Source organism: Scomber japonicus, chromosome 4 (assembly GCF_027409825.1).
Source record: "Scomber japonicus isolate fScoJap1 chromosome 4, fScoJap1.pri, whole genome shotgun sequence".
Taxonomy (NCBI): Eukaryota; Metazoa; Chordata; class Actinopteri; order Scombriformes; family Scombridae; genus Scomber; species Scomber japonicus.
In genome coordinates, this window is record NC_070581.1 from 4,666,248 (window position 1) to 4,690,180 (window position 23,933).

The window sequence follows — 23,933 nt, forward strand, 5'->3', positions numbered from 1 at the left end:
ATACTGTTTGGGTCCAATTTGACCCGTTTTAAAATTTGACAGCTGTAAAACACGCCACATGTATTTTATCCTGAAATTTGATTATTTTGTTTTTATTTTTGTGGCCCAAAATGCATAATAATGAAAATATTTTAAAATGTTATACTTTTGTATAAATGTTACAAATTTTTGTCCATTGAGTCTGTTCTGGGTCAAATTATCTCTGTATCTATTGACATGTGTTTTAGTGAAATGAATAGTTCATAGTTTTAATAAGACTGATGGCTCTAATGGTTCTACAATAAACCCCACACTTCATTTTCACTTGACATAAAATACATTTCCATCATTATTGCTATGTTATATTTTCATGTCTTAGGTCAAATAGGACATGATATTGTGTGATAGTAGATGTTTAGTGGTGTAAAAGCTAAAAAATACACTCTCTCTGCTCTCTGAAACATGAATCAAGGTTTAATCATACATTTATTGATCAGTCAGATCGACTATAGTTGCTTTCTAAACAGAAACTTTTTATGAGGGGATAGACTGGGTCAAAATTTACCTGGAACATACTGCGAGGATGTAGAATATTAACAGTATGTAAGGGATAATCTCTGTAATTCACATTTTCTCATTTATATTCAGTATTGCACATCGAGCTGTTAATGGCTCAGGATCCTTTCCTGAGGATTGTTGCATTTTTCTTCTTTTTGGTGGAGTAAATATTACCTTGTCTGAAAGAACTTGAGTTGACTCTGGAACTGTTGCTGTAAAGCTCGCTGAGGCATCATGTGATATTTGCTTATGCAAATAAACTTGACTTGAGACATCTGCCTCAAAATGACGGACTCAAAAGGAAGTTAGCATCAGGCAGGGTTTCATGCATCAACCTCTATTTAGTTGAACTACCAATAAACACAGATCACACATGCACACACCCACATTGTGTCAACTGCGTCATTGTACTTTGGCTTTGCATTGAAAGAGGAAATCCCTGCCTCAGTCTGAAGTCCGTCAACCGCACATTTCAGCAAGTGCACTTCCTCATCCATGTGCACTTGCTGCCTTATTGTTACCAATAGTAATCAGACAAACCGCCTCGATACGAGAGAATATTTAAGCTGGTATTTATTGATTAAGAAAGCAATTCAGACTTATGCCAAAGTCATTGCATTAGTGCTGGATTCTTCTACCTGTTCAGCCAACAGAAATGGACAAGATGTCACAGCACACACAGGTGGTGAGTATGATTCTGCTTCAATACTATGCTACTGTATGCTCTTTATATTATGAGTTCAAGGCTGCACCACTTGTTTCAGTAGGGCAGTGTGATTAACCAGGCATTTTAATGCTCACTTTACATATGATTTGCTGATATTTGATATCTGAACTGCATAGATTTAAGTGTAGTATTGCAATAATGTAGATTGAGCAATCAGAACTAAACATTGCACTATGAAACTGAGAGACCTTACTGGGAAAATTTCTGAGGCACTGACATTTCCTGTGAGTGTCACATGACACGAGGAACAGAGAACTTTGATCTTGACAACTTCACTTTTACTTCCTGTAGTAAGAGTTACATCAGAAACGTAACACATTTGACTCTAAAGGGACCTAAAGCACCAAACGCATATTGGTACACTAACCTCAGCTATCAGCAATTGCAACTTTCTGCACACATGTTCCTGCCAGCATAGTCTTTCCATATTAGTTAGTTCAAAAGTACTGCTGCTGCCCAACATGAATGACACTTTATTGACCTCTTGTACAATGTAGGATGAATTATAAATGGCCTAGTAAATTTAAGTATTAAAAAAATCAAAAATCTTACTTAACTGTGATATACAGTTATATGAGACAACAGTTCTCTTATTTTCAATAGACCAGCACTGTATAAGTGAAACAAAAACACAATCTAACCCTGGATCCTTCCTGCATTAATGATTCCATACCAGTATCAAAGCAGGTGCATTCATTCAACAACTCTTATTTCTCCTCTTCAAGACAGCAACTCAAGATTGTCTAAAGTGTTTCCAAACCCTCAACGGTTGGCCAGACTAACCTTGAGGGGTTGAGAAATGATTAGCAGGGATGAATGCAGAAAAACACATTCTTGCAACACAAAATTGGGTTTGCTATTTCTTTTTCATCGACTGTGTGCTTACACTGCATAATTTTATATTAGATTTCAAAGTATTCAGACAAAATTAATTAAATTGTTGGTTGAAGTGGTCAGCACTCATAGACATTGAGTATGTAATCTGTGATGAGGGGGTCGCAAGTAGACAAAGATGAGTTTTAACGACTCACAAGCAATGGTGGAAGAAGTATTCAGATCCTACTGCAGTATTATGAGTGATGTATTATGCAGTATTACAGTAAAAGTACTGCAGTATTATGAGTGATGTAGTATGCAGTATTATAGTAAAAGTACTGCAGTATTATGAGTGATGTAGTATGCAGTATTACAGTAAAAGTACTGCAGTATTATGAGTGATGTAGTATGCAGTATTACAGTAAAAATACTGCAGTATTATGAGTGATGTAGTATGCAGTATTACAGTAAAAGTACTGCAGTATTATGAGTGATGTAGTATGCAGTATTACAGTAAAAATACTGCAGTATTATGAGTGATGTAGTATTCAGTATTACAGTAAAAGTACTGCAGTATTATGAGTGATGTAGTATGCAGTATTAGAGTAAAAGTACTGCAGTATTATGAGTGATGTAGTATGCAGTATTACAGTAAAAGTACTGCAGTATTATGAGTGATGTAGTATGCAGTATTACAGTAAAAGTAGTGATATATTATTATATATGACATCATTAGATTATTAATAGTGAAGCATCAGTGTTAGAGCAGCATGTTTCTGTTGTAGCTGCTGGGAATAACGGCGTTATAAATAAACGGCGTTACTTTTTTCAGTAACGAGTAATCAAATTAATTAGTTTCCCTTGTTACAACACCGTTACTGCCAAAAAAATGCGGCGTTACTTCTTCAGACCTCACTGAAGCGGTTTTCACCTGAACAGGCGCTTCTCTCTCTCTCTCTCTCTCTCTCTCTCTCTCTCTCTCTCTCTCTCTCTCTCTCTCTCTCTCTCTCTCTCTCTGTGTCAAAGAGTGGCTGCATTTAGGGGCATAACCAAAGACAGAGTAGGACGCAAATGAGACACAATCTCCCGTAACCTGGAGCGAGCGAGCAAGAGTGCGCTGTGTGAGTGACTGCGCGTGTCTGTGTGTGTGTGTATGTGACTATCAATGCAGCGCGTGCGAGAAAAAAGCGTCCTGATAGCATGTGAGAAGTAATACAATGATCTTGCTTTACTAAAGTTGAATAGATAAGCTATAGAATCACACCCAGTCTTCTCATAACTGTGTTTGTGATGGAGTGAGTACAAACTGATCATATGTGTTACAGGCGTGGTGCCTCTAGACGCTGGAGGCCATCTGTTCTTAGAAACGTGTGATACACAAGGGGAAGCACAAGTGTGTACATGTTTAAAAGCACCGCAACAGCCACACGCCAGAGGCTTCAAATAACATTTGCTTTTAGGTGGCCTTATATTCTTTTGTAGGGTTATTTGATCATTTAAAGCTACTATGTGACCATTTATGTGACTATAGCGTCTTTCAAATGACTCTGATTGCAGTCTGATTACTTTGGGTGTGGGACTGTTAACAGCTCTATGTCTGCTACAGTGTCATTTACCTGTGCGTCCAAAGTCTGGAACTTTCCAAATCTTCATATAATGGCTTCAAAGCAATAGTTTTATATTCTGTGAAATAGATGATAGTTAGATAGATATAGTGATGATAAAAATTAATAGAAATGTGTGTGGAACACAGAATTGGAATCAGAATGTGATTAGCCTAGCTTAGCATAAAGACTGGAAGTAGGTTTAAACTAGCAGCTCTTGAGTAAATGTACTTAATTATTTTCTACCACTATTGCTGTGTTTTAATCTGTCCTTATTAGCAATGACTGCAATACTGATTCGTCAGGTGGCATCTTGTCTCTTGGACTTTCTATAGGAAAGCATGACTTGGTGTAGGTGGTGCACTTTCCTTTGTTCACTAATTGTTTCCTTTGTTGCTCAGTTACAGTTAATTTACCCAAAACAAACAAGAAACATAAAACGCATCACTTCCTGTGCCGGAGGATTTTCCCAGGAGCTATCAATGAGTGACTACACTGTAAATGCTAAAGCTATCAAGAACACAAATAAGGAATTTCTAATCTTCTACATCAAACCAAGATTACAAGTATTCAACTTTTTTGTTTTCTGCATAAGTACACCATAAAGGCATATCACATACTTTCATTCACTTTCCACTACACAATGGGTTTATATTGCATGGGAGTTTTCCCATAGGGCATCCTCATGTCATTTTGGTCTTCTATAAATAGTATCTGTGTCTTCTCATGCAGAAGCTGTCATGCTCATATACAGTATATTCCTCCTGTTGAGTATTCAACCATGGGGTATTAGCAACAACAGGGGGTGAGTGCTAGAGAAGTAATCACAGCATTAAACTGGTATCAGATAGTGTATCAGAGTGGAGCAAACAAACTATTAAAGCTAGCTAAAGACTATACAGTATGAGTCTGTACACTAAGGTCAACATACTGTTAATCACACTCAGCAACAACTGTCTAAGTAAATACCATGAGAATACACACTGTTGCAGTGACAACAAAAGCATTTCTCCACTCCACATGTCCATGTGTCCTTAGGCAAGATACTGAACCCAAAATTGCTCCCATAAATGTGCTCAACGGTGTATGAATGCTTAGTTTCCTCCTGATGAGCAGGTTAACACCCTGTGTGGTCGCTTCTGTCATCAGTGTATGAACGTGTGTGAATGGGTGAATGTGATATGTAGTGTAAAAGAGCTTTGAGTGGTCAAAAAGACTAGAAAAGCACTAGGCTATATAAGTACAGTCCATGTATCATTCTATCAATCAAATAGATTGAATAGAACAGATAACACTGTTCAGGGTTGTATCTGAGGGCATATCAGAGTTACAGCTTATTTTAATGCTTATTTGGGTAAAACAAAAACAAAACAAAAAAAGACCCATACACAAATAATGTGTTCTGTGCTGCACTTTGAGATAAAATACCTACTTTACTGTTTATCCATTGTTATATCCTGCTCCTGCTGTATTAATGCTTGATTAAAAGTACTGTTGTTTTTACCTTAGGAAGAAAATGCCATCAAACCATTATTTCTGTTATACTGCTACCTATTTGTGTTTATGAAGAACACATATTTCATGGTTGAATAAGCTGAAGTTGTGGGTTTCAAACAGCATTTGAATTCTAAGTTTTAAATTTCTGGCAGGTTATTAAACTTAATTTCAGCCTCATGTACTGTTGAAACAGCATGGTGCTATTGGTATTAATGTCTATCATCATGTAGGCACAGTGTTACATTTAACAAGGTTTGTTTTACATACATACATAATACAACATAATGTACATACATACATACATACATACTTGATGTAAACTATGAAACAAAACTTCAGCTTTCATCAAGGGGCTAGATAGTGTTGCTGTAGGACTGGAGGGGTATGTGTCATCCCCTTCAGCATTTTCTGCATCTGCCTCAGGGTTTAGTTCCTGTTCCATGTGCCTAGAAAAATTCCACCATAAGGTGATGGTTTGATCATTTACATTTCATTTACTTGTATCTTTGTTCCCTTTCCTTTTAGAATGCTGAGCAGCAGCGATCTCAAAACCCTCAAAGAAGGAGTTTCAGCTTCTCATCTATGCGAATTAAAAGTAAGACTGAAGTGCTCCAGCTATGATCATACCCATCATACAATACTGTTCATATCACCTGAAATGTCTTCAATTAAAGATGACAATACTTGAATCTCAATTAGCCTGTTGCTTATTTTTAACACTTTTAAGATATCTATGTGACCTTTCCACAGAAAGGCACAACAGTAATGAAGAGGGTGGATTCACAGGGAGGAGAGGGCTCAGGTCTTTTTCATCAGTCCGGGAGTCATCGAGAAAAGGTAAACAATATATGTTAATATGCAGTCATTCCACCTATTTTACTATCTTAAATATACTAAGACCAACAGACATTCACATTCAATCAGTTGGTGCCCCAATGAAGAAGAATGCAAAATTTGTAGGCCTCAAATTTTTTACACCCTTTTCCATTTTGACTCCTGTTATCAGTCCCAGATGAAGATAGTGCCTCACTGCCACCGAGATCTCAAGACTGGATGAAAAAGACAGGTATGCTAGGATGTAATATGAGCATCACATAGCTTATATATTAGTGGAGGCAGAACATAGGTCCTGCTTACATCAGCTGCTTTGTTCATTCTCCATTATCACTGGCTCATTCATCCGCTGCTTTGCCATGAGCTGATAAGTAATGTTCAATCATATTTAGACAGGCAACATTACAACCTGGCACTTCTCACTTCTGCTCACCACTGCTGCTGCTGATTAGTTCACAAATCCAGCGACAGTGTAAGTCTGTAAGTCTAGCTTTGCAATTGTGAAAGTCATTTCACAGTTTAATGTGGTAAAAACTCAGTTCCCTAAAAATAACTGTATATACTTCTGATATGCTACTGTAAATACACTGCACAAATGACTACTACTACTACCGATACAGAAGGTAAAAGTAAAAAAGATATTCACTGTCAACATTTAGATGTGTTTTACCTGCAGTATACACCTGTGCTTAACAACACACAGTTACTGACTTGTTTAAGGTCAAGGAAAGGTACCATGTAGTTAAATATTGAAACAGTGTGTTTACTTTCTCAGTATTTGATCATAACTACAATCTTTCCCTGACCAAGTGTTTTAATCTACACATAATCCCTCACAGGACACACGACACAAACCCTGGTCGGCCCGCAGACAGGGTTTTAAAAGCAGTTGACTATGAATTATTGTCAAATCAATCAGAAAGGTATTTCTGTAGTTGATTACAGGTACAGACAGAGACTCCATGACACATTCTCAGCCTTTCTTCATTGGTGCTTACTCTGAAGGTACACTTCCTTTTAGTTTACTTCATAGACAAAGAGAATAAAAACAAAAAGACTCAACTGAACTGTCATATATAATAATATATAATAATATAATATCAGTCAGAGGGACCAAACCACTACTTTTACTGTAATACTGCATACTACATCACTCATTATACTGCAGTACTTTTACTGTAATACTGCATACTACATCACTCATTATACTGCAGTACTTTTACTGTAATACTGCATACTACATCACTCATTATACTGCAGTACTTTTACTGTAATACTGCATACTACATCACTCATTATACTGCAGTACTTTTACTGTAATACAGCATACTACATCACTCATTATATTGCAGTACTTTTACTGTAATACTGCATACTACATCACTCATAATACTGCAGACTTTTACTGTAATACTGCATACTACATCACTCATAATACTGCAGACTTTTACTGTAATACTGCATACTACATCACTCATAATACTGCAGTACTTTTACTGTAATACTGCATACTACATCACTCATAATACTGCAGACTTTTACTGTAATACTGCATACTACATCACTCATAATACTGCAGTACTTTTACTGTAATACTGCATACTACATCACTATAATACTGCAGTACTTTTACTGTAATACTGCATTCTACATTACTCATAATACTGCACTACTTTTATTTTTTCATGCAGGACATTTACTTGTAGTGAAGATATGTTTACATTATTGTGTTGGTACTTTTACTTACTAAGATTTTCTTTTTAGAACTGTGAGGAAGAAGGGGACATTACATTAACACGTTTGACATTTTTGGTTAAGTTAATGACAGAAATCACATTTATTTGGCCATTGTCATGATCTTTTTACCTTATTTTAAAGAGTGATAGCTATTACCTTATTTTAAAGAGTGATAGCTATTAGCATATCTAGCATAAGGCTCATAAGCAATGTAAATGTCCCCATGGTGGGACTAATAAAGGGATATCTTATCTTATCACCAACTGTTTCTTTGATGCACAAATGGCACATTTCACCTGTCAAAGTAGAATACTAAGGATAAACTATAGGGAAATATTCTTATTGCTAGCTATTAGCACCCTGGAAACTACATGATCTGGATTTTGAAGTGTATTTTACAGATGTGACCTTTATCTTGTAGTTGTGAGGCAATTAGCCATCTGAAAGTTCTGGCAAATGAACAGTATTTCAGTATTTATGAGCTGAATGAACTAATAAACAGCATTTTCCAAGAATCTCAACCTGTCTTAACATCCCTGTCACAGTGGAAGATAGGTCATTAAAGCATGCGGTTTGACTCAGCGCTGACATTTAACAGGTTCCTAGTAAGGTAAAGAGTATTTTGGCCTGCTTTCACTCAGGGAAATTGGGTCATTGCCTGCCAGTAATTTAAGGCGTTCAGCAGGAGAGACTCAAAGAAATGATATGTTGTTTCTGTTTATTGGTTTGACATCTGCAGACCTTGGTATTGGACAGAGTGGCATCCTTCATTTGAATATAATAGAATATAATTGAAGAGAAGAGAAGAGAAGAGAAGAGAACGATGGTGGAAAATTGTCTTTGGCTTGCCAATAATAGACATAGGCTACAGTATACAGAAATTACATCAATATCATAGAATCCATAAAATTGTTTCTATAATACATAAATTACATAAATACATGAAATATGTGAGGTATAGAAATACAAGTGCATAACAGTTCCTGTGTGCGTATGGATCATTTGGAGGTGTTTAAAATATGAATTGCATTTGGGATGAAAGACTTCTTCTAAATATTCCTGGTTGTTAAAGGAACTGTTAGGAGTTATTAGGCTGTGCGTGCTGACTTGGTGAATGCATGTTGAATGTGTTGAGGAAGGTGTTTAGGTTGCGGGGAACACCTACTCTACATAGCTTCCGGTTGCTTGTGTTGCTTGTGCCAGCATAAATTGCTATTAACTCGCTGTGTGGCTGACGTGCTTCAGTTTTATGGCTCAAAACCAGATTTTCTTTTACAGCCAATGAAGAGGCTGAATTAAACACTGTGGGAAACACATGACAGCCCGTCTTCACTTGAACGCAGCACATGACCGCTGGGGCGCGCACCCAGCAGAGCTGTGTGAGCAAGCCCGTCAGTATGCGATGTTACGCGCAGGAATGGAGACGATAAAGTACCGAAGTTGTGTTGTTGACTTGTTGGACATAAATAGCTGAGAGGAACAGATTTAAAGGAGTGAAGCAGCGATGAGTGAAGCAGTAACGAGAAGAAGAAAAGGACCTGGACTGACACTGTTCAAGAACAGATGGAGTGAGTATTGGAGCGCTGCCACTGACAGACTGAGCCTTCATGTGAGACCAATCTATCCACAACATGTGACTTTAATACAGACTAAACTGTTTCTAGACAAACTAAGTAGCTGCTGAAGCGCGTGCTTAGAGCAGGTATCAACTCTGTGTATCCGTATCAAGTGTTTTACCAAGAACCAGCCGTCTATCAGCGCGTGTGCGTCCACTGGGTTTGGTAGTTGGATTGATTACTGATACAACCGATGTTTACCGAATGGACCAGTCAGACCAATGCGATGTGTGTGACTGCAACAGTTGCACAATGTTTGCAGTTTGTTATTAAAGACAGAAGGTAACATGTTAGGGTTAGGCAGACATTGACTCTGAAAGCTTCTTTTCTGATAAATACTGTAGTCTACTAAGCATGTGAATAAATACATCTGTTGTTAGATCTTTATAGTTAGGGATTATTAAATGGAAGATTTGGATCACATTGAAGCATTAGGAAACACTATAGTGTTGTTATCAGTGACACCAGGCCTTCTTTCATTTTTGAAGTCAAACACCTTTTCTCTTGGCAGACCTAGGTGAGGTTCCTTCATGGCTGACTACACATTAAGCTGGAATGTGGTTGTTGACTCAGGAAGGATCAGTGGTGAAAGAGAAAGTTGAAACCTGCTATATTTTGGATATAACCGGACATATTGAGCAGCTATACATACACAGACATGAAAGTGAAAATATGAGCATGTTGTTGGGATTCAGACTGTTTTAGTTGGGAGAAGTTTTCACCGTACTGTCTCAATGTACCTCCATTCCTTTTCTTAGAGAATTGACAGCACAATGTTGTAACATGTTCAGACTCTAAGGCTGTTAAACAGGATTGTTGTGTACACCCACTTCATAACTCAACACCAGTAATACAACCAGGCAGTAGGCTTCAAAACTGCTTCCTGTATGTGAGCGTATACAACTAGAGCAAAACACAGTGTTATTTACTACAACATAAGATAGAATTACAGCTATAGTTCTAGTAGTTATCTAGTAGTTCTATGCTCGGTGGTTGGTGGCTTGTTATGTGCTAAGTGTTGGCTGGCATTGCTATTGACAGTGCAAACATCTTATCCTTTCAACAGAGGTGGACTTTAAGCTTTGGTACAGCTTGTAGTTGGTCCTGTTGGTTTAGTTGAATTCATTCTTAATGTGCTGCATGTGCTCACTCAGCTTTTTCACATATGATTAAGTGGGTGATAAATGGTAGATAATGTTTGACAGTAAATCAAACACTGTGAAAACAACCACAGACCAACAAGAATGCAGTTTGTGGTAAAGTGTTACCAGTTTTGTCTTAAAGTAATTCACTTGAGATTATAATTCTAGTTTTTGTTTAGCACTGTAGTAGACTGAAGCAGGATTCTACAATGTAAACATCTCACATTACTCAGCTGATCTGTGTAGAAGCTCTTTACTCAACTGGTTTTACAGCAGTATTATGTGTCAAGACAATAAATAGGCTTTTGTTGTCTTTTTGTTGTCTTTTGGACATGGTGTGTTAAAGGTTCAGTTCACCCAAAATACAAAACAAAAAACATATAATATTTTGGTTGTATCCACCTGTGAACGTTCTGCTTCCATCACAGTATAATAGAAGTGCTGGGACTTTGTTTGTGCGCCTCAGAGAATTGAAAAATTGTATTTGAAAAATAATTTTCTATTCTTTTCTCAAACATGTGGCCTAGTGCAAGAACCATTTGTACACATATTAGTTCTTAAATGGAATTTAATTGTAATTAATAGTAATTGCAGGAGAATTTATTGCATTCATCATTTTTTTTCTCATTTCTAAGTAGAGTAGAGGGAGCATATCTAGGTATTTGCGGCACTAAATAAAGTGAATGATCAAATATCTTGAAGGTTAATTTAGACAGATTCCCATCATGAAGTTAAAGCAAGTGATTTAACATGTACAGATATTACAGCATCAAGTTGTTGTTACTGAAACACTTGCAGTCTTAACCACATAGCATGCATGGCTTCCTCCTCTCTCACTGCTCATAGTTTCTCTCTGCTTCTTGACTCAATCACTAACTTTCACTTTTACTTGGACCAATACCCTTAGAGATCTTTCTTTATATCTATTCTTTTTTGTCAGGCTAATACATTTCAAGAGTTTTACAGTATTTCCTTATTGTTTGTAATTAACACATTCTATACATCTAACTCAGGATATTTCCCTGTTTTCAGAGATTTGGATAGTCAGAGAGCTAATTTTTCCCATATGACCTGAATGCAGCACTAGTATGAAAATTCTTTCCTCAGGGTCTGAAGTAAACAAATGATTCAGCAGACTGTTCTAACTGCAGCATACACTAAAGATTGATAGAAGAGCAGTGTTACAAAACCTTTGTTGTTAGGCAACAGGAAAACATTAATAGCGGTTGATTCCAGTAAATTGTCAATCCAACTTTACTTGAATGCAAGTATGATGAAGTCCAAACACCCAGCACAGTTCAAAACCTAATGGTCACCATCTCTGAGTAATATGAAGGACACTGCTGTCACTGTACTGCTGGCATCAGAACAGGTCAAGTACAGTAAAAGTACTGCAGTCAAGATCTGTTCCAGCTTTGAACTATGACCATGGTTGAGTCTGACTTTGTGCTGCTGAAACTCACCTTGATAGATGTTTGTTTCTGTGGGTGCTCATCTCCTGTCACTGTCCAGCTGTCCACCATACTTGTCTTACTGGCGTTTGTGGTCATGTGGTCTCGGTCCTTCAATTGAAGCGTGTCTGCATTAGACATTTCCATACCTGAGGAATGTTTCAGAAAGCATGATTATTGAAGTAACTTTGGCTTTAGTTAATTATGTCTGTATTCAAAATACTGTGATTCTTATTGTGTAAGTCAAACCAACAAGGAACAGGGGCCTGTTTCAGGAAGCAGGTTTAACTAACTCTGAGTTAAAACCTTAACTCTAGGTTGACCAACTCTGAGCTGTCAAACTCAGTTTTGGGTTTAAGAACAGCTGATAACAGTTAGTTCAATCAACTCTGAGTCATAGCTCTGAGTGAAGCTTGTGCATGAGAAGATACCAAGAAAATACCATTTTATGAAATCTTCTAAGAAGAATAAAGTAAAATTTTCAGCCATCCCAACACTGCCAGTATTTAATATTGTCTATTTGAAAGCAACACCTACATGCCTTTATACATACAACACTAAAAAAGTATAAATGTTTCTGTGCAAATTTAGTTTTATGTTTGGGCACTTTCACCTTAAATTAACAGTAGCTGGTACACAGAGAGAGAGAGAGAGAGTTCCTCACTGGTATCGAACCAGCAACACTGTCACTATGAAGCATGCGCAGTAACCACTTGCTTATCAATCACCTTCAAGTACTGCATTTGTGACAGCCCGACAGACGGTTGCCTTGGAAACATGAACTTGAACAGAGAACTTGTTCTGAACTGAGAGCATGTCCATGTGGTGTCGTACAGACGATACGAGGGCTGAGAATATTGTTCAGATAAATTATTGATTGTACATTAAAATGGAAACACTCAAACAGAACATCATCAGAGAATAATTAAACATCCCAGCAGGGTCTGATCACCCTCTGACGGAGATTTATGCTTCGTATTTGTGCTTCAATATTAACTTACTCTATAAGAAAAGGACACACCATGTCTGACACCTCCTTCAGTCTGCGGGCTTCAACTAAAAAGGAGGAGAAACTCAGGGTTAGTAGAAGAAAACCTGCCAGTGAGCGAGTTAAACTGAACTGGCTTTGTGAAACCCAAAAACCAGAGTTTCCTTGAACTCTGAGTCAACTTACTTACTGTGTGTGTATCTAAAGCCTGATCTTATTCTGTGCTGTATCTCTGTAACAGTGCACAGTGGAGTGTGCTTTACATAGAACTACTCTCTGGACACTGAAAACATGATGGCTGTTGTCACTGTAGTGTTTGGAGCTGTGTCTAAACAAACTAACATGATCATACTCTTCATGGTGTAAGAATGTGTTGATCAGTGCAGCAGTGTTACTCAGTGCATGTTTATCTGTGTTTTGTAGGTGAGCAGCCCAGAGGTAACCTCATCTCTGATGTTGCAGGGAAACACAGTAAGTATACACTTTGAAGTCAGTTTTGAGTCATGTCAGAAACAATCTTGAGTAGTCAAATAAAGTGCTGCTAAATGTGATTAGTCATGTTTATATTATCCAATCATTCTTTTGTGAGTATTACTACCAACTTGACCATGTGTAGGCTTGTAAGGTGTCTTATAATACATCTGAACGGCACACCTCAGTCACAGCATAACAACACCTCAAAGCATATGTACACACTTCTTTTGTTGATGACATCACTCTGAACATACTAGTGTCACTGACTTCAAACTGAGTCTAATCATATATATAAGTTGTCAGGCTCAGACAGACAAACTGTGACCCACAGAGACAGACAGGTGTGGTGGGTTTATTATCAAGGGGAAAAACACGAGGAAAAACATACACTAGAAAACTGCTACAAAGCTACTCACAAATGATGCAGACAATCTGACATAGACACACTGGAGGGAAACAGGCATTTATAGGGGAGGAGATAATGATATACAGGTGAAGACAATGGTAATCACACACAGGGACTCAAGACATCTAGAATGAACACAAACAGGAAGTGAGGGAATCCCAACAAAATAAAACTAGTAGGGAATGGTGAGGAAGCTAATGTAGTGGTGCTAATATTTGGTATGAAGTAGCTGCTGGTGCTGTTTCCTGAACAGGTACCCCACCTAGTGAAGATGAAGGTGGACGACAAGGAGCCTTCAAGAGGATCAATGCCATGTGGTCATCCTTCCGTAGAGGCAGAAGACATGGTGAGTAATACATTACATTTCTTTATATATTTGTAAAGTCATGTGCACCCTTGTGAAAAAGTTGGTGCTGGATGTTTGATGATGTTGTGTTTAGGGGTTACACAAATGCTCATTATGGACATTTTAGGGTTTTTGCTTTGTAAATGCATAGAATGCAATCGCAGCCTTACACATTTCACAAAGGCAGTGGTGTGAGGAGAGGATATTATACACACACATATTATATGCAGGTGCACATACACACATTTCACACAAACACTGAACATGAAAGTATACAGGGACAAAGGTTATACACTCTTAAAAATAATTTAAAAGAGAGCTTGAGTACATGACAGCTCTCTACTGTTTCATCAGACACTTTCCCTGAGAGTGTTATAGCACAATGGATTGCACAGCATTTTACTCACAATGTGCTCTGTTGTAACGTTCTATCCACAGAAACATGAGCTCTAATCATATGTCTGGTTTGTGTCTGGAAGCAGAGCAGTTTCCAGTGTTTCAGGTTTTTCTCCACATTTCAGCACACAGATTGGTCCATCATGAAAACTACAAAGAGAACAAACATTGCTCATCTTTATTTAGCAGAGATGCACACACACACACACACACACACACACACACACACACACACACACACACACACACAGTACATATATAAAAGTATGCAAATCTGAAATGTGTTAAATGAATGTCTTAATCTTAAAATAATGTTCACCTCAGAGGCTCAGCCTGAGCCCTCTGCAGAACCATCAGTACTGATGTTCTGGTTGTTCACAGCCAGCTGCAGCATCACACAGCAGCTGGAACGTCATTAACATTGGCTTAATTCAGTCACAGCTCTTCTAAATATCTCCTGGCTCTGCAGTGTTGGACATATCTCTACCTACTATTGAAATCCAAACACATTTAACATTCTTCCAGCTGATATGTTCTGCTCATAGACAGTCATCAACAACCTTGCCAATCCTTACATGTCATCACTGTGAATTACATCATCACATGGGACCATGTACTGACAATGTACAATATATTTCTACATTGTCTTTCAGGAATGAGAGAGCCAGAGCCGACAGAGCCACATGCCCCTGAGTTGGCAGACAACACATCCACACAGCACCGCTATGTCAGTGGTCAGTACTTCTTTGAATATCTGGTGGTGGTCAGCCTCAAGAAGACCAAGGATGGCAGCAGCTATGAACCTCAGATCACCTACCAGTTCCCCAAGGTTAGTTTGAACAACAGTACAAGCCTAGTGACGTAAACAGGAAGACAAATACACAATATAGAAACCGTATAGTGTTATATGTTTAGAATCAATTCAGCAGACTGGCAAAGGTTTTATCAGTGTCTGTGCTGCCCCACCACATCGCTGTGAAGCTAGATAACATGATGATGATCAGCTGAGTTCATATGGCTTCTACAGGTGTCAACATTTCATCTGCCAAAATATCTTAGAAAGGTGTTTCTGACCAACCCACAGCCTTTATAAAGATCAAATAGTGTTTGGTGATTGATGAATAGATTTCATTTGAATTAAAAAAACATAACTTTACAATTTTACATTTACAACTAACCCTTTTCAAAGAGAAATGAAAGGTGCTCTTCAGTGTGCTGCTGGCCTGTCATTTATTAAAGACTTTCATAGTGTTCTTACTGGACATGGCTCCTTTTGTTGTGTATTTATCCATAAAATGTAGCAGTTCACCAAATACTGATTACCAGACACAACATTTACCAGGCACATTCACTAACTATCAGCATCAGTTTGAATCATTTGCTGTAGACTTTCAAATGATTGTAAAATCATGTACAAACACTTTTGATTAGGATTATTTAAAGTGGAGTTCGGGAGATGATTTACCACTGCAGAGCACTCTAATCTAATCTAGAGGTTCATTTAACCTACTGCAGGAAAACAAACTGTGTGTGTGTGTGTGTGTGTGTGTGTGTGTGTGTGTGTGTGTGTGTGTGTGTGTGTGTGTGTGTGTGTGTGTGTGTGTGTGTGTGTGTGTGTGTGTGTGTGTGTGTGTGTGTGTGTGTGTGTGTGTGTAGAGAGATCAGATGCACAGATCTCAAAAGGAGGATGAAGAGAAGACACTGAAGGCAATTACACTCTTCTGTTTCCCTGAGGGCATCAACTGGGCTCCTCTGACAGAATACCACAGGTACAGCTGGATCTACTCTATGCTGACTCTTTTATCACTTTCCTTCATTCATGGTTTGACTCATAGTCAGCATCCATTGTTTATTGTACTGAGTTTCCCTGTATGTTTGCAGTGAGACCTTCTCCTTTGTGCTCACTGAAATCGATGGTAGCAGAAGAAACGGATACTGCAGAAGGTTGCTGGTGAGTGTGTGATGTGTGGACTAAAGGTGTGCTCCTCACTGTGTGTGTGTGTGTGTGTGTGTGTGTTATCATTTTCCTTTTGTCTAATGTTTCAACATCAAACATTGTCTCCTTTCACAGCCTGGTGGGAAAGGAGCTCGTCCACCTGAGGCTTACTGCATCATCAGCAGCGTGGCTTGTTTTGGCCTCTTCTCCAAGGTGATCTAACCTGAACATTACACACTTCATTCAGCTTGGTGTGATACTAATGCTAACCCTAACCTGAACATTACACACTTCATTCAGCTTGGTGTGATACTAATGCTAACCCTAACCTGAACATTACACACTTCATTCAGCTTGGTGTGATACTAACCCTAACCTGAACATTACACACTTCATTCAGCTTACTAATAATACTAATGTTTAAGTGCTCTTTATTCAAATACTGAAGCCCACTTCCCTGACATGAAGGTGTTTTACTATACAAGCAACTGTCAAGTGTATCTTAAATGTATTGTGTATGCAGAACAGATAACAAGAAATAATATTTTATACATTATGAAAATGTCTTAAAACCTTTTTGGTTAGTCATTATTGATTATTGAGTGTAGACTGATGGTAATTTTATCCGTTTAAAATGAAATCTATAACACAATAGTGTTTAAAAGTGAAGGGATCTGAATGCTTTCTGTTTGGAGGACTCGTGTTCGACCAATATTGACAGAACAATGAGTGTGTCATCAACGTCTTTAAGAACCGTGTGTGTGTGTGTGTGTGTGTGTGTGTGTGTGTGTGTCTTCATGCAGACTGAAGATCAATGGGGACAAAATGTTACTGTGAATAAATGATTCCCCAAACCAGAGTGCAGACACCACTGAGGTCACTTCCTGTGTATTTTTTCTGGGAATTTGGTTTGTTACCAAATACCAAGCTGCTTCTAGAGGATCCAAATGATTTTTAAAGTTAGTTTTAAAAAATAGTGAGGATTTATTCATGTTCTCAGTATTTCCAAAATACTAGTTATAGTCCTGATCTAAACAAGCAATACTGTTCCAGCTTGGCTCTGTGGTGGTAGAAGTTACAACTGATGATAAACAAGCATTGGCTTAAATATTGTGTCTATACCTTGAAAACATTAGAGAAAAATGAACATTTGAAAGAGATATTTATTAGTTTATATATTATAATTCCATTTTACACTGGATCACCCAAAAAGTCTACAATAATGTAGATAGTCCAGAATCCTGTGGCAGGGATTTAGATTTCACATTATTGTGAAATTATTATTATTATTGTTATTATTATTATTATTATTATTATTACAGGTCGCATTCTCATACACATTGTACACTGACAGGGGCTGCCAACCTTCTCCTCAGAGGGAATCTAACATTCATTCACTCATTCATACACTGTTGGTGCAGCCATCAGGAGAAATTAGGAGTTCAGTATCTTGGCCAAGGACACATGGTCAACTGGACTGCAGGAGCCAGAAATGGAACCAACAATATTCTGATTAGAAGACTAATCTGTGGCTCTGTGGCTCTAAACCCTAACCCTGAGCCACAGTTGAGCAACGGACCCACAGTGGCTCAACCTTCTGAACCACAGCCACATCAGAAAACACAACATTTCAAAAATCCATTGAGAAAACAGCTCAAACATGAACACATCACAAAACTCATGAACCAGTCAGAAAACGATGATTAAACACCAGAAAACACATCAAAATTTCAAAAAATAACAGCGTGTGTGTGTGTGTGTGTGTGTGTGTGTGTAGATTTTTGATGAGGTGGAGAAGCGGCGGCAGATCTCCATGGCCATGATCTACCCATTCATGCAGAAGCTGCGGGAGGCTTCATTCCCAGCTCCGGGAAACACTGTGGAGATTAAGAGCTTCATTCCTGAGTCAGGCACTGAGGTCAGAGCAACAGCAAAACACTCCACTTCTAATGTATTCTTCATATACTGCACATCTCAAAGGTTCACAATATCTCAAGTTTAATGTAGCTTCAAACATTCAGGTGGAACAGAATAAGTGGATAGTTGTTGAATAATTGTTGAGATTTCAGATCCAACACTACAAAAACACAAAAAAACTAAATGTGCTACAACTGCACAAGAAACAAAAGCAATAAGCCCAACTGTCACTTTGTACACATCAATCAGTTTACAAACCCACTTCCTGCTTCAACTTTAACCTCTTACTGTATTCACTGTAGTTTTCTTGTGAACTTATGGTTTTGCCTCCACTAAAAGGCTGATCCTCTGGTTGGTTTGATTAGAGCCTGCAGCATGAGCATGTGTAAGCCAGCCAGCTCATGTATTCATGTTGTGTCTCAACCTGTCTTGCATTGCTCAACGTTTACCTCAGAGCGGGAAACCTTACACTTCTAACCATCAGGCTCCATACCATGTTTCAACAGCTCACACTCACCTCAACTATTTACTGATGCTGCTCAATGTGCTGCACTTACTGCAAACAGCCAACACAAGCACAGTTCTCTGGTTCATCATGATGGCTGCTCTTCTAAATGTCAACGACTAACCTGCATCTTTAGCGTTTACACCAGGGATGTCAAACATGTGGCCCGTGGGCCAGAACCGGACCACTTTCCTTCCTTCCTTCTTTTCATCCCCCCTTCCTTCCTTCTGTCCTTCCATCTGTCCTTCCTTCCATATGTTCTTTCTTTCTTTCTTTCTTTCTTTCTTCCTTCCTTCTTTCTTTTCATCCCTCCTTCCTTCCTTCCTTCTGTCCTTCCATCTGTCCTTCCTTCCATCCTTCCTTCCTTCCTTCTTTTCATCCCTCCTTCCTTCCTTTCCTTTCTTCTGTCCTTCCTTCCTTCCTTCCTTCCTTTCCTTTCTTCTGTACTTCCTCCCTTTCTCCCTTCTTTCATTCTGTCCGTCAATCATATCTTTCTTCCCTCCTTCCTTCCATCTTTCTTTCCGGTCTCCTTTTCCTTCCTTCCTTCCATCCCTCCTTCCGTCCTTCTGTCTTTCCATCTGTCCTTCCTTCCATATATGTCCTTCCTCCCTTTTCTTTCCTTCCTGTCTTCTTTTCGTTCCTTTTATCCTTCCTTCCATCCTTCCTTCCATCTTTCCTTACTTCCTTTCCTTTCTCTATCCTTCCTCCCTTTCTCCCTTCCTTCATTCTGTCCGTCCATCATATCTTTATTCCCTCCCTCCCTCCTTCCTTCCATCTTTTTAATTGTCCGGCCAACTTGACCCCCCTGGTTTACGTAGTGGTGAAAGTCAGTGAGACGCCAGTTGAGTGATGACATGACCACTGTTGACATATGTGTGACAGTGGTGACTCTCCTCTAGATAATCAGTCTGACGCGGCCGTTGGACTCCTGGCTGGAACACGTCAACTTTGCCATGCTGTTTGGCTGCCTGACGGATGAGGAAGTGTTACTGGTGTTTGCTGCTGCTGTCCTAGAGAGACGGATCATTTTCATTGCTGATGAGCTGGGGTACAACACACTCACTTCTTCATGCATGATGTACTAGAAGACCTAGAACAGTGTGACTCTGTGTTTCATTCTGGTAGCACGATGGCTCCGTCACAAATGGTTCATTGGCAGCATTATTAATTAATCAGGAAAAAATAATATACATGTTGATTGATAATTAAAATTAAATCAAAAATGATTCCAGTTCTAGTTCTTTGGCAGCGATTTCAATATTGTTTTGAGCTGATTTGACAATATGAACTTTGTGGTTGCACCCGACTCATTTCACTTACTGTATGCAGCACATTGTTTCATCTTTTATCTGTATTTCCTCATTAGTAAAAATATTAGTAGAAGCAGTAGCACTCCATCTACTGCTTCAGAGACTTTGGAGTGACAGAAGCAAGCCAGAAGAATCAAACAGGGATCTCGTTTTCATTCACTAATTTATTTTAGTTCCTCCTTTAAATCACTTCATGTTTTTTTAATGGGCATTATTTCCTGCAGAGATATTTCACATGAAGTCATGATTCCTTCTTGTCCTGGTAGACTTTCTTTGTGAAAAAAGCTTCATTGGTATTTTAACAAACAAAAAATCTACTTTGATCAAAATGTGAAGTTTGTAGTTTGAAGTCAGTGCACATGAACTGTTTTTTAAATGAATGCTACTTTTTGTCTATCCTTGCACCTACATGATGTGCATATAATTATATTTCTTCAATATACTGAGTTTACAATGTAAGACATTAGACTGTAGGTCATTTAACCTCCTTAATGTTTTTGATGAGGACTGGGCCAGTATTTGATTTATTTAGTTTATTTGTTAGGGACAATGCAAATGAACATAATACAACATGACACAGATTGAATGACTGAATAAATCTGTGATCGTAATACTTCTGCAGCCAAAACCACTGTGCAAAACAATATGAGGGAAGATTGAAATTAGTTTTCTGATGAGCTAATCGTTGGACAATCTGATTCTAACTGGATGTGACATCATCTCTCTTGTTTCTCTAAAGCACATTATCCCAGGTCATTCATGCAGTAGCAGCCCTCCTTTACCCCTTTACCTGGCAACACACCTTTATCTCCATTGTTCCGGAGATCCTAATCGATGTAGTGATGGCACCCACCCCCTACCTGCTGGGGGTCCAGAGACACCTGCTAGACCAGGTCGACGACCAAACTGATGTGAGTTATTAAGGAGAATGCAGAAAAACATATTTAAAGCAAAGTGTGGTTGACTGATGCTGGAATGACTTCTGTACTCTTTCGTTTCTTCTTTCTGGAACACAGCTGCTGTTGGTGGACTTATCTGAGGATAAAAAGAACACATTCATTGTTTCAGTAAGAGACTAGAAGTTTTGTGGAAGAATCATTTTGTTAAAACAAGTTAAAACATTTGTGTGAAATATTGAAACGTGTATTGTGAAATGACCATTTTCCAGAATGATGATGAGAAAGATATTCTGCCCCCGAAGCTCCAAAGTGAAATACTAGAGGCACTGAGTCACAGACAAAAAGCATCAAGTAAGTCAGTGGCATCAAAGATCAAACACAGTTGTATTAGTTGGGAATGGATTGTAAATGCAGATTAATGGTAAGGTTTGTATTGTTTGTTTCAGCGACAGAGGAGCTGAACCGGGTGGTGTCAGAGGCCTTCTTGTTGTTCTTTGTGAAAACAGTGGGTCATTACATGTCACATGTGAAGCACAATCGCAGCGGAAAGCAGGACGAGTTTGACAAGAGAGGATTCTACAAGGCCATCGAGTCCAAGACCACGCGCCACTTTGTCAAGAAATTCATTCAGACACAAATGTTTGATCTGTTCATCCAGGAAGTGGAGCAGCAGCAGGCTGGACCACAGCAAGGTGAGGACTGAGAGGGTCACACACGAGCACACACACACACACACACACATATATATTCTGTCATATATTTTGCTGCTCATCTCATTTTCAGGTTGTGAGCATTAATGAAGCTGCCTCTGTAGTGTTCAAGCTAATGAAAGGTTATCACACATCTTTGAGTTTATTTGCAAATTCCATTTATTTCTATTCACTTCAACTCAGCTAAGCTGGTGGAATTGTTGATCAGGTGTTTCTCAGTTCTCTTTTGAACATGCCGTCTGTTTTCAGATATTTTTTTATGGTCTTGATGATTAAATGTGTGACACATTGTGAACTAAACACACCATCCATGTGACCACAAAGTGGTGTAATAGAAAACTGATATGAGAGTACACACATAAGCTTGCAGTATGTTTTGCACTTGCAGTATAAAGACAGCCAAAAGATTCATTGTAGGTGTTTATACATTTAATGTGAATCAGCTGTACAGTGTTTACCTGAGGAAGTTTAACTGTTTAGAAGAGACAGAGGATATTTAAAGCTTTAAAGCTCAACTATTTTATCCACCTGAAACTGGGTCTGGAGTCCAGATATCAGAATCTATTCAACATACAGCATCTGCAGGAAAGGCAACCGCTCTGCTGAAATGATTAGTGTAAAGGTTTAGCACCACCTACAGGCATGTGAGTAGTGGTGCAGTAAGAGAGAGCCTCATCAGACTCCTTAAAATAAATGGTGACATCACAGATGCTAAAGGCTACTGCACTTTGTTAGCATTCATTAGATACTGTGGCTTTGATAGTACACCAATGGCTAAGACTTGGGAAGTGGGAAGTGTAGTTGTTGAAAGTCTTTGAAGCTCTCTTCATAATTTTAATGAAATCATCTCAACTGCTTAGTTAACACATTAGGAAACAACTTCATGCTTTATTATGTTTTAACAACAGCTTCTGTCTTTTTCTCCTGCAGGAATATTTTACAAAAAGGTCCTTGAATACCAAGAGAAGAAGAAAAGGGACAAGAAAAGCAAACACTAGCTCTCTGCATGGATGAACCTGGGTGTATATAAAGGAGTACAGAGGAATAGATGTGAATTTTGTACTGTGTTTTATTTCCTGTCAGTTTTATTTGTTAATAAAATATAAAAAGGTGTGACTTACTGTACAGCTGTGTTGCTGCCAGTCTGTGAAACATTATAAAAATGAGCGTTCAGTTCCTCATGTTGGTTCAGCCTCATTTCAAAGAAATCCTTGTTGTTTAAGTCTTTCATCTTTGCTTGTTGGGATGGTTGATAGTCCTGTGTGGTGTTTGTTATCCATCTATCTACATTTCTATCTCTTTTTTTGTTTCATTCTTTGTTTTTCTCTTTTGTGACTGACTTGACTGATATTTAGCAGAGAGTTCTGTGTGAATTCTAACTAAGTACAATATTAATGTAAGGGACAAAATTAAAATCAAATGTCTCAATATTTGATAAATGTACTCGTTTTATTGTACTGTTGGTCAGATTAGAACTATATGCACATAATATCAGCTGTTCAATGAGTACAGTCCTTCTAAAGACATTGGACATTTTGCTCTGTGGACTCAAAGCTAAATAGATTGTTGCTGTTTGACATCATTGAGTTGATCCCAGCATTCCTTTCTGTTTCCACTGCACACTGTCAACAGAAATGTCAAATATGTTGGCAGTACAATACATAAACATTTAAGTTCAAGAAGGCTGTAAGAATCTCTCAGTACCTCCACCAGCACAAGGTCTCTGTCTGTGTAAATGCTTTCAATCACTTTTGCTCTTATTTATTTAGGTCACTGTACAATAACAACAATAAAACTCAATTTAATTTCCCAACACAACATGTCTGAATAGTTTTGAAACCTTTCTCCACACCATCAGAGAAATGCTGAACTGCAGTAGATCATTTCTGTTAGACTGTAACAAAATCTATTTAAAAACAGGACTCACAATAAATCATGTATTATAGAATGTGAACTCCAGGTTAATAAACCACCAGGTTCTCAGAAAAGAACCAAGCATTGACACACTGTAAAGTACAGTAGACAGAAACATACAGAGCTGCACCTCTCTCCCTCTGGATGGACATTTTATTCAAATGTTACTTT

At 38.3% G+C, this 23,933-nt stretch overlaps 1 protein-coding gene across 1 annotated transcript; it reads left to right on the forward strand.

Moving 5' to 3' along the window:
* Positions 1 to 985: 985 nt before the first annotated feature.
* Positions 986 to 23,666, forward strand: LOC128357038 (DENN domain-containing protein 2D-like). The gene is made up of 18 exons (XM_053317267.1): positions 986 to 1,222; positions 5,707 to 5,776; positions 5,932 to 6,018; positions 6,188 to 6,247; positions 9,240 to 9,320; positions 13,373 to 13,420; positions 14,083 to 14,175; positions 15,225 to 15,400; positions 16,228 to 16,340; positions 16,453 to 16,522; positions 16,643 to 16,720; positions 18,285 to 18,425; positions 19,829 to 19,977; positions 20,979 to 21,150; positions 21,256 to 21,306; positions 21,408 to 21,489; positions 21,585 to 21,830; positions 22,779 to 23,666. The coding sequence occupies exons 1-18, from the start codon at positions 1,193 to 1,195 to the stop codon at positions 22,844 to 22,846; spliced, it is 1,815 nt and encodes a 604-aa protein (XP_053173242.1). The 5' UTR covers positions 986 to 1,192; the 3' UTR covers positions 22,847 to 23,666.
* The last annotated feature ends 267 nt before the right edge of the window (positions 23,667 to 23,933 follow it).

Bases quoted from the DNA above. Each gene is read 5' to 3' on its own strand.
- LOC128357038 (XM_053317267.1), top strand. From the start codon at position 1,193: ATGGACAAGATGTCACAGCACACACAGGTG. The intron at 19,978-20,978 runs GTACAACACACT...GTTTCTCTAAAG, and splicing joins TTCATTGCTGATGAGCTGGG to CACATTATCCCAGGTCATTC. The intron at 21,490-21,584 runs GTAAGTCAGTGG...TGTTTGTTTCAG, and splicing joins TCACAGACAAAAAGCATCAA to CGACAGAGGAGCTGAACCGG.